Raw genomic sequence first — 10,611 nt, forward strand, 5'->3', positions numbered from 1 at the left:
AAGTTATGAATCATGATATGTCTTAAAACATAACACAAAATTCTTAAGAGTAAAAATCTGGCATGATACGTGGGACTTTTCCATCAGCTCATTAAAACTGCAAACTCATCCTAAATATTTTATGCACTTTTACCACAAAAAGTTGCATCTTTTTGACCTTTGCCAACACATACAGTCAAGTATGAACCATATTTCCAATCCTTTACATCACTGATGGGTACTTCAAACACTGAGCAGAATTATTCCTAAAGGATGTGCACCAAGCATTCGAAAACATGATACAAGGAGCACTGTACTTTGTTTCGGAGTCACAACATAGACAATAAAATAGGTCTGCTAGAGAAAGAGCAAGGAAGCCACAACTGTTATCCACTAGCATTCAACAAATATGAGCGAACTGCTGGTATGTACTGATCAGGTTCAGATTACAGACTATGGTTTGTGTTAACAGTATTTCACAAGGTCAGATCATTATTTGATGTTCCAGGTATGCAGGGAAACCATTATTTTGTTGCTATGCAAAGCTCTACTGTACTACATAGTCCTTCATTTCACCTGCCCCCTGTCCAACAGCACCCCCAGCTGCTGTGCCCTGCCTAAAGGCTGGCAAAGCAATACCATGTGAGCTCTCATCTTACCATTGATTGGTTACAGGGGTGGGGGGGGGAGGGGAGAACAAGTTTTCTTGAAGTTTTGCTTTTTAGCAATTTGGGGGCAATTCTTATACCATGTGATCAGCAAAGTCATTTCTGTCAACAGCAGCAAATGTTATTCTGCCATGTTCTCAGCCGGTGACCTTAAGGACACAAACATCTGACTCTGGAGAATTCCTCACCCCATGTAAAGCAAGCATGGAATCCTAATACTTCTCCTTCAGCACAGCTCCTTCCCACCTGCAATGTATACCTAAACTGTGTGACAAACAGCCATCTACTACTTTGTGCTGTGTTACTGCAAGGCTGAGCCCTTGGACCATTCATTAAGGTCAGGGCTCACACAGGAATATCTTAACACCAATGAAATTGCCCCCTAAACAGGTTATTCGACACACCATGAACCAGGAAGCACAAACAAATGTTTCCAAACTAAAAGGTGCCATTTCCAGACACACTGGAGCATTGGTATTCCTTTCTCTATACAAGTTATGTCAAGAGCAGCACATGTTACTCTGTCAAGTTCTCAGCCAGTGTCCTTATGGAAACAAATTTATTAAGTCCAACACCAGGAGTAGTTGTCATTGATTCCAGCAGCATTTACTTAGCAGTATTGCACACATGCACAGGATATAGGATGTAAAATTCCACCTGCAATCAACTGTTTTGAGCTTGTATCCCCAACACCGAAGTAATTCACCTATCACCCTCTATACCAGGTATGTCAAACTTGTTTCATACAGAGATGCCAACGTTAGCATTCATGATGCCTGCTGAGAGCCAGAACTGACATCATTCAGCAGATGATGACCAGAAAGAAGCACTTTTTTCTCACACAGAAACTTAGTAGCTGCAAGTGACAGAAGAGAAAATGTGCAAATCTTGTTCAGATTTTCAAGATATGAGAGAGCCCAATTATCCAGCTGGGAAAGCCCAATTATAATGGGAGCCAGGTAAATTGTTTTCAGGGGCTACATATAGCTAACTGGCCTTATGTTTGACATCCTTGCTCTGTACCAGTTTAAAGTGCTCTACAGGGACAACACTTTAAAACTTTTGGTTTATGACAAAAGGTTCGTTGTTGCCTACTGTCAACACCTGCAACATCCCCCTACTCCTTCCCACCCACCTCTGACTTACCTTCCCTTCATTCATCATTACACTAATGAATAAACATGGTTAACATTCAGCAGAAGTAGCATAAACGAATATAGCACACCTATTCAGGTGCTACTAGGAACTCAACTTTAGCTAATATAAGGTAAGGTAAACAATGTGATTATCCCAGATTGGTGTGTTGATAGCTAAAGACAAAGGAGGCAAGAGCAAGGTGAAAACCTGTTGAAGATGGGGTGTCAGTGTGTTTGGTCCAGCTGCTTTGTTTCCTCTACCTGTACTGCCAGCAGGCCATCTGCATCTTCAAGTACCACATCTCCCCATGTCTCACAACTATTATGCATGAGACAACAAGTTTCCTTAACATCTGTCAGAATATTCTCTTTCAGGTGCAAGAGAAGGACTTATGATTTCCCTTTAGCAGTTCCAACACTCCCTCTGCTGGTATTCTCCTATGGTAGTAAAGTTCCCCCCCCCCCCCACAGACATGTGAGGAGTCAGGTAAAGAGACATGAACTATAGTTGGAGGGCATGTGAGAGAAGAATTTATGCTCCTGGACCTTTGAAGCTAGTGGAGATGTCAGAAGACTGTACAGATATCCACAATTCTATTCACCAGGGCTGAGAGCCCAGCCCACTGTCTGCAGTATCTAACAAATTATTTTTGCCATGCCATTTCAGGTAGATACGGGGGGAGGGGGATGCCTCTCCCATTTTTTTTCTTATCCAAACTTTCATGCATGCAAGCAAGAGGAAATTTTACCTCTCTGTCAATCCCTCCAGCACAGAGCACTCAAGGGAAATGCAGAGTCTAGCTTTATTTGGACAAGAAAAGACAGAGCAGAAGACAGTTTTCTCCCTTCTCTAATCTTTGTGCAAGAAGTCACTGCCTCAGTCAGGTGTGTTCTACAAATAGGTACAGTGTATTCAGATGCAAGGGAATGGGAGAACAGTGGTAGCCACACCCCACACCAACTGCATCCTGTAGACACATCCCCTGCTCTTCCCATGTTATGCATTCATCTGCATAGGCAAGCACTGAATCCCAATACAGTTTCTTCTCATGATCTGGAACATGGACATCTGGGGAGAGCTCCCATTCTGACTGTATCTATTTGTAGAATGCCTGGGTAAGGCAAGAGCAGAGAACTTCAATGAGGTGTAGATTTTTCTCATGGTGTCCTAAGAAACAGCAGGAGAAATTCATGTCTTATTCAAAATTCCACGCAAGTGACACAAGGCTCTATCCATACCCTTTATCTAGACATAAACTAAACAATACATTTAACTCCTTCAGAAAATCTTTTATGAGCAAAACTAACAGCATCACTATGTATACATATTGGAGAGAGAACTGGTATGACAGCTTGCCTATCTGACCAGCTATTCTTCAACAGCAATACCTTGCACTTTCATCTGGTTAGGGACCAGAGCATGGACAAGAGTAAAAAAAAAAAAAAAAAAAAAAGGATGATCAAAGCAACCCCGTATTTAGCTAGCAAATTTATTCTGTCCAGAGAAAAACGTAAGCATCTATATAGCACATGCAAATGCATGCAAAACCTAAATAAACAGAACTAAAATATAAACATAAGAACACTGATAAACGTCATGGAAGGTTGAATGAAACTGGGCTAATGAGGAAACCAAGTGGGCCAAATTTGAAATGTGGTTATAACTGAAAATGGCTAAAAGAGCAAAGTGATGAAAGTCAAGGTATTGCTGTATTTACAAGTGGCATTAACCACTTGAAGTCAGAACCACCTTCACGAACAGCATGTTCTACTCTACATACTTTACTGATAGCTATCCTCATCTGTTTCAACAAAAATCAACACTGCTACTATGTAAACAGCTTTGAACGTAATTAATTAACTCCCAAGGGGTTGAGTTTTAGAGGGTCAAACATAGATTTATACTCTGACCTACTCATGGATGGGTTATACCCCTCTGACAACAGGCAGCTATAATGTAGCCAGTTGCATTGCAACTCAAAATCCAAAAAGATTTCATAGTTCTTATAAGTATGAACACCTGCATAAACACATTTTCTAGTTACCATAATCAGTTTAGTGCAAAAACCAAGAGCAAAGTTTGCTATACTATGCCAGTATTTAGAAACTGGGAGAAAAATATGGTAGGAAGAAAGCCCAGAGTAAGAGCTAGGCAGTTCAATAAATTGTTGCAGCCAATTATATGGAAGGGAATAGGGAGATGCAGAACAGTGTGATGTGTGTAATCAATGTTACAGGGCTTGGGAGCCAGGCACATAGCTGCCATTTTCAGTGATAGAAATGTGGTTATCATAACATCTAGCTTGGTCCCAATATGAACAGGACAGACTGGGCTCAGAAATTTTCAATAGCAATAACTGATCTCTCATGCCAAGGTGAGCTTATTATTCCAAATATTTTTTTTAAGACTACTCAAAAATGAATTAGTTCAGGAAATGAATATGAAAAGTTTTAAATCAAGTGGTTTCCTGAAAAAAAAAAAAGAGTGCTTTACGCTGGTGGCACCATTGTAAATGAGCTGTCTGTACCCTGATTTAGCAAATATGTTTAAGAAAATTATTCAAATAGCAAGTCATTTTGTGGTATAACGGAGGAAAAAGCTCCTCTATATAAGTGATCACCTATATTGATATACTGTAATATTTCTTTCATTAATAAATCATTTAAAAACCAATTGGCTTAAACTCACAGTCAAATTTTAGGGGTCCATTTAGCTACCATGCTTCAACCCATACAGCTAAATAACCATTAATTCATAACATGGCACTCTGCTACACGTATCTACATCACTTGAACAAATAAAGAGGGTTAAATAATATAATCTCACTAGGAATGAAAGGCACAATCCTCATCAAATAAAGTTTAGTTATGATCCACCTTAATGAATAGTCATTTTAAACATCTAATCATTTTAGGAGGGGAATAGAGCAAGGACAGGGGAAGGAGAAGGACTGTCTCAATGAGGAGATGAGACAAGGCAGAAGGTAACATAAAAGCAATTCCTTGGGTAGAAACCTCTTCTATTTCACTCCTTTTCAGGTAATAAAGTACTGCATACATTTTCAGTGAGAGTCTACAGTAAGTCTGTGCTTCATTAAAAACTCAGGTGTTTTAAAGGGATTCCAAAGAATTAAAAAGTGTAAATTTTCCTGTGATATTAAGAGCTAACCCACACCATATACAATATGGCTAAGATGTAAGGATTGTCTGTACAATGCTGTACAAATTATTACAGTACAAATGAAAACAAAGCACAATTCAATTACCGCTCATAGTAAACTGCATTCCAGGCCCCAAAATCTGTGTCTTTACCACACTACTGGAACATGACACCATCAGTGACATTAACAAATGTTGCACAAGAGTATAGCAAAACAAATACTGTACCTTTCAAAAGGTAATACTTTACAAAGAAATGATGCACTCCAATTTGATCTCAAGTATGAATCAGGCTGTGTTAAGAAATGCACAGTACCAAATCTTTTACTGCTACATAGTAAAATTAATCCAGTACCAACATTCCTTCCATTTATATGTTTTAAAACAATCGCTTGCTGAAAACCCTATATCCATGTGAAAGAGATGCAGGAGAGTTACATGAATTGTAATATTCATGGTCCAAAGAAAATAGATAGGAACCAAAATAATTTCAGTCTTCACAGATGGTAGCATCATGTCACTAGTCCCTTAGCCAACCACATACTTCCATGAACCTAAGGTACTTCTACTTCTAGTTGGGAGGGTATTCAGAGGTACTGAATTTCAAGACAGCACTATTTCACTTGTGTATATATTGTACATTTATCACCTCACATGCCATCTGAAAACCCATCAAAGATCACTCATTATGAGTTTTCTAACAAACAGTAAACAGCACATTCAGCATTGTAAATGACAAAGTGATAGCCACAAAACCAGTAATATTGTAAGTCAATGGTTCTCACTTTTTAGAATGAGAATCTGTCAGGACCCACCGGAAGTTATGTCATGACCTTCCGGTGACGTCATCAAGCAGGAAGATTTTTAACAGTCCTAGGCTGCAATCCTACCCACACTCACCCAGGAGTAAGTCCCATTTACTATCATTGTTAAAAGAATATACATAGTAACTTGTTAAAAGTACAGGTCTGTAACATTTTCCCAAATGCACATACCATAGTAGCATCGTCTATATATTCAAAATAAAATACTGAAATGAATGGGGACCCACCTGAAATTGGCTCGCAACCCACCTAGTGGGTCCCCACCCACAGTTTGAGAAACACTACTGTAAGTGAAAGTTAGCTTCTTAATACATTTTATTGCAAATTCAATATGCAAGGATGAGGTGCCACCAGCACAAACTGATAAAATAAGGACGGTGCCACTGACCAACTGCCAATTACTAAAGTGAAGGAGCCCTCTTTCACTTCCTAGATCATAAGGGACATGTCGGGTATCAACACCAGACATTTTTATTTTAACAGGAAATAAATGCTGGGTTTCTAAAACAAAATCAGAAGCTTCACTAGAGAGCACTCATCTTCTGTCCTTTGACTCATAAGAGGTCAGAAATGACCAGAAAGATTTCTGGCATATCTCTTGATCTCTCTTTAGTTTTGTTAAGCCACAAAAGCTGAAGTCAACTGTGCAGGAGACTGGCATATTTAGCATAGCTTTAACTCCATGCTACGTATCCCCAATGAATAAATAATGCTCTCTTACAATCTGAGTCATGTGTAATTACTATATGACAACCCCTCTCTGGGGCTATGTGAGCTGGCATTTTTCCTAGCACTTGTCACATCATGGAAAACACACACATACAAATAAAAAAAAAACCTGAATCCCACACCAGCATTTTTAAACAATGACTATAGAAAAAGGAAAAAAAAACACGAAAAGGAAAGAAAACTCAGCACCACAGAGTACACATCCAAGAACTTCAATTGCCAGCTGCAACCGTACATCTCTTTGCAAACCCTAGGTTACAGCGCACATGCTCCACACCACCTAGCAACAATCCCCAGGTCTGAGCTGGAGAGCAATGTTCCCTCAGGCTGGACAGAAAATCATTAAGCCTGGGGAATCAAGGCAGATTGTCACAAACCGCCAGGGCAGCACAGAAATGAGCTTTAAGACTGAAGAAGACCAAACAACTTGCTACCACCAATTTCAGTGTAGGAGTTTACTGTACCAAAGTGAAATTTACCAAATCTCTTTGTTCTAATACACATGTACAAGAGAAGTAGCAAAAAGAACACATACTGAAGAAGGCCATTCTTATGCACAGCTTTTTTTGTTTCAAGGACTGCAATAACAACAGATGAAAAATAGTGCCATGGACTGATTCTTGGGCAACACTGAAAATGTGACACAAAAGGAAATGTGCAATGGTTGAAATTAAGCTGGTAGCTTCTACTGCAAAAGGAAATATTTAACACTGTAGAAAATGAAGCAAGCAAAGTCATATTCAACAGATTATAAGTTTTCAAAGAGGAATGCAGCTCTTGGGAGTGGAGAGCAAAAGAGATACCATAGCTGACTCTATTCAGTGGAGGATCTTTTCTTTCTTAAAATGTTTCCCTTTAAAGTCATAAAAAAAAGAGATGGAAAGGCTTAACAAATCCTCCTCCTCCCATCCTTTTGTCTTCACTTGGTCCACTGTATTTTCAATAATTCTCACATGATGCTAAGCAGAATGGATTTATTTGGATGTTGTTGCAAGGGACTGCAGGAGTTCTAGATGCCAATAAAGATTACAGATCAGACAGAAGATAACTACCCCATTGTGCCTACTTAGATAAACAAACCTGTTCACAAACAAAGCACCTTATTGTATTTGTACTGCCACCTCTACTAATCCAACTAAAACACTCAAGACTACAGCTTGGCAGTCAAAAGAACAAAAACTGAAGACAAAAGCTTCCTAAACTACCTTAAATTAAGGAAATTATCACTCTCATTGCTTCATATTTTAGTATCCCTTACATGTTTGGGATTTGTTTTTTAAAATATGCCAATGACCACATACTCCCAACACCACAATCTAAAAGGTGCCTAAAACAACAACAAAAATAGCTAAGTCCATATCTGCAACAAGTTTTAAAGCGCACAGTATTTAAGAACACAATGCAGGACAGAAGACAAAAGGTGGTGCAGAAAGAACAGACAGCAATAGAAACAAAACAAACCTGATCAACATGATGTACACCTCCCATGAAAGGCAGAGAACATGAACACCATTCATGCTAATTAATAGTGCCAGGGAATACTATGGCCAGTCATCAGAACTGAACACAACCTTTGCCCAATGAACTGCAGTCACAGGCAGCACTGATTAAAGACCATTGCAGCAGCAACTGAGTGGAGTCATGTCATTGCAGGGGGCACAAGAATAAATTGCTTTGACAGAAAATGCCCAGGTGCCAGTTCCTTCCCAGTGAAAGGAAGCTCAAGGCTGCTATTGTCTGTGCACCTCAAACTGTAGCAAACCACTGGCTGCCAACTCCAAGATCTGAGAGATTACAGAGTTCCCCCCTCCCTCAGTACACCTGAGGGTCATTTTCCACCCGGCAATCATTTCCTGAAAAGCTACAGCCCAGGCTGTAGTTCTTTGCAAAGAGCAGTAGCAGCTGCCCCTGCCTGCCAGCCAGCTCCAAGAGTGTGCAGGCAGAGCCAGGAGTTTGAAAGGCAATTGTTTCCTCTGGCCCCCCTTATGCAAACACATTAAATGGGGATTTATCAAGACACCTTTGTGTGGAAGCCCTACCTCTTTTTGGCCTGGGGAAGCTGTCATGCAAGTGAAAGACGACTTTCTCCACAAAGTGCTGAATGTTACTGTGCTCCGGCCCTCTTACAAACACCATCCAGTCGTGGGTGAAGCCCTCCACGGTGGGTTTCTTCCTCACCTGGGCTCGGTGCCCAAGCTCCAGTTTCACCTGAACAGCACACTAGAGCAGGAGAAGAAAGAAAGACAGGACCATGAAGGGGAAAGAAAGACAGATTCCAGGCTTCCCTGGAAAAGACAAAAAAGGAATACACACAAAGAGAGGGAGAAGAGCTGTGCGCTTAAGGTGGGTGGGAAGCTTTCCCTGAACCCCTGAAACAGGCAGCTGGGATTGTAACGGAATGCAGGCGGGAATAATGCAATCGAGACCAGGGCTGGGGACGGGGAGGGAAGTCATCCCGAGTGATGCTGTGCAAAGCACAAAGAGGGCAGCATCATTAAATAGAAATAATTATTCATCTGTGTGTAAATCAAGGGGACACACTTCCTGCATTCAGCCAGGCAGGCATCGCTCCACAGCACCTGGAGAAAGCGCCCAGTGCGCTGCCCGCTGAGATCCAAGCTGGAGCAACAGTAGGAGAAGGGGGTGCAGAGGAGGAGGGTGGAAGGGAAAATCCGGGGGGGGGGAGAAGAAAGAGGCGCAGAGATTTAAGTTGGAGGGGGGAGGGGGGCTGCTGCTACCTGCTAGGCACAAACACACGCGATCGCATGCAGAAGGGGAAAGAGTGCGAGGGGGAGGGGGGCAGGGTGCCGCCGGCTGTCAGAGGGCCACGCCGGGGCGAACGCACCATCCTGAGCGGCGCCTTCCTGAGCTGCGAGCCAGTCCCCTGTACTGTACTCACGGCTCCCCCTGGGCGCGCGCGGCGGCGGCGGCGGCGGCGGCTGCTGCTACTGAGGCGGCTGGCTGCTGCCGCAGAAATATGGCTGGATTATTATCCGCCTCCACTGTGTGTGTGCGCGCTTCATGCAACTGCACGGAGAGGAGGGGAGGGGGAGAGGAAGCCACACACACCCGAGAAGAAAAAAGCCCCCACCCCACCAGCACCGCCACCCCAAGCAGCCAGCCAACCAACCAACCAACCAACCTCTCTCTAATTGGAAGCACTAAACGGTGCCTGGGCAGCTCCGGGGGGAGGAGGGAGGGGAGAGGGGCGGGGGGGCGCCTGTACTCACCGAACTGGCCATGCCTGGGGGCCTTGGGGTGTCTCCTGCTCTCCCCGCCCCCACCCCTTCAGCTCCAATTCATGGAGAGACTGAGAATGCGCACAGGAGCGCAGTGCCCATGGCGGACACTCGCCTTCCTCGCTGGCTGGCTGGCTGGCTTGCTCTTCCCACCCTTCTCCAGGCGCCGTCTCCTCCTCCCCAGTCTGGAGGTCTGTCTTGTGGGCTCCCTTATTCAGCGGAGCCCCCTCCACCCAGCTTTGGCTCTTGCTGGCGGCTGCTGCTGCTGGGAGCTACCCAGAGCATGCGCCCTGCTGCACCCCTTGCTCAGCTCTGGCACACACAGACACAACACGGGGGGGGGGGGAGAAAGAGAGCGCGAGCGCAAGAGCGAGCGAAGGAAGAGGCAGGCGGAGCCAATCAAAAGCGCCGCCAGTCCCAGGGAAAGCGCTACATGGAAGGAACCCGCTCGCTGCCTGGGGCCACACTGTTGCAAGGAGCCCAGCCAGCCAGCCTCCGCCCCCCTTCCAGTGCTGAGGCATCAAGTCACAGGTTATTGAACCAACCAGGGGGGACCGACTAGAAGCCTCCAAGTCAAGTCCGGAGATCTGACAATAAAAACCGGATTAAAAACTGCTGGAATGTAAGCCAGCTCTAGAGCCCTCCACTTAAAAAGGGGGGGGGCCGCAAGGATGGACAGCACTGGAGCTACTTGTGTGATGGGGCCAAGCGCCTGGAGTTCCCCCTGAATCATCATCATTTTTTTAATTATTAAAACCAGCCAAGCTCTTGAATGAATGGAGATGGGCTGTTTAGGTTGAAGAACCGATTTAAAGTTCTACTGCAGTTGCGTGAGAAATGAAAAGCATACCACCTTGAGGCTCAATCTTTTTTTTAA

At 43.4% G+C, this 10,611-nt stretch overlaps 1 protein-coding gene across 1 annotated transcript in view; it reads right to left on the reverse strand.

Moving 5' to 3' along the window:
* Positions 1–10,021, reverse strand: part of MLLT3 (MLLT3 super elongation complex subunit) — a 143,053-nt gene extending 133,032 nt beyond the window's left edge. Inside the window, exons 1-2 of the mRNA XM_066614726.1 lie at positions 9,726–10,021; positions 8,535–8,715 (exon numbers count right to left, since the gene is read on the reverse strand). Coding sequence (XP_066470823.1) covers positions 8,535–8,715; positions 9,726–9,737 — 193 coding nt within the window. The 5' untranslated portion in view covers positions 9,738–10,021. The remainder of the gene's footprint in view (positions 1–8,534; positions 8,716–9,725) is intronic.
* Positions 10,022–10,611: the final 590 nt, after the last annotated feature.

Source organism: Tiliqua scincoides, chromosome 2 (genome assembly GCF_035046505.1).
Source record: "Tiliqua scincoides isolate rTilSci1 chromosome 2, rTilSci1.hap2, whole genome shotgun sequence".
NCBI lineage: Eukaryota > Metazoa > Chordata > Lepidosauria > Squamata > Scincidae > Tiliqua > Tiliqua scincoides.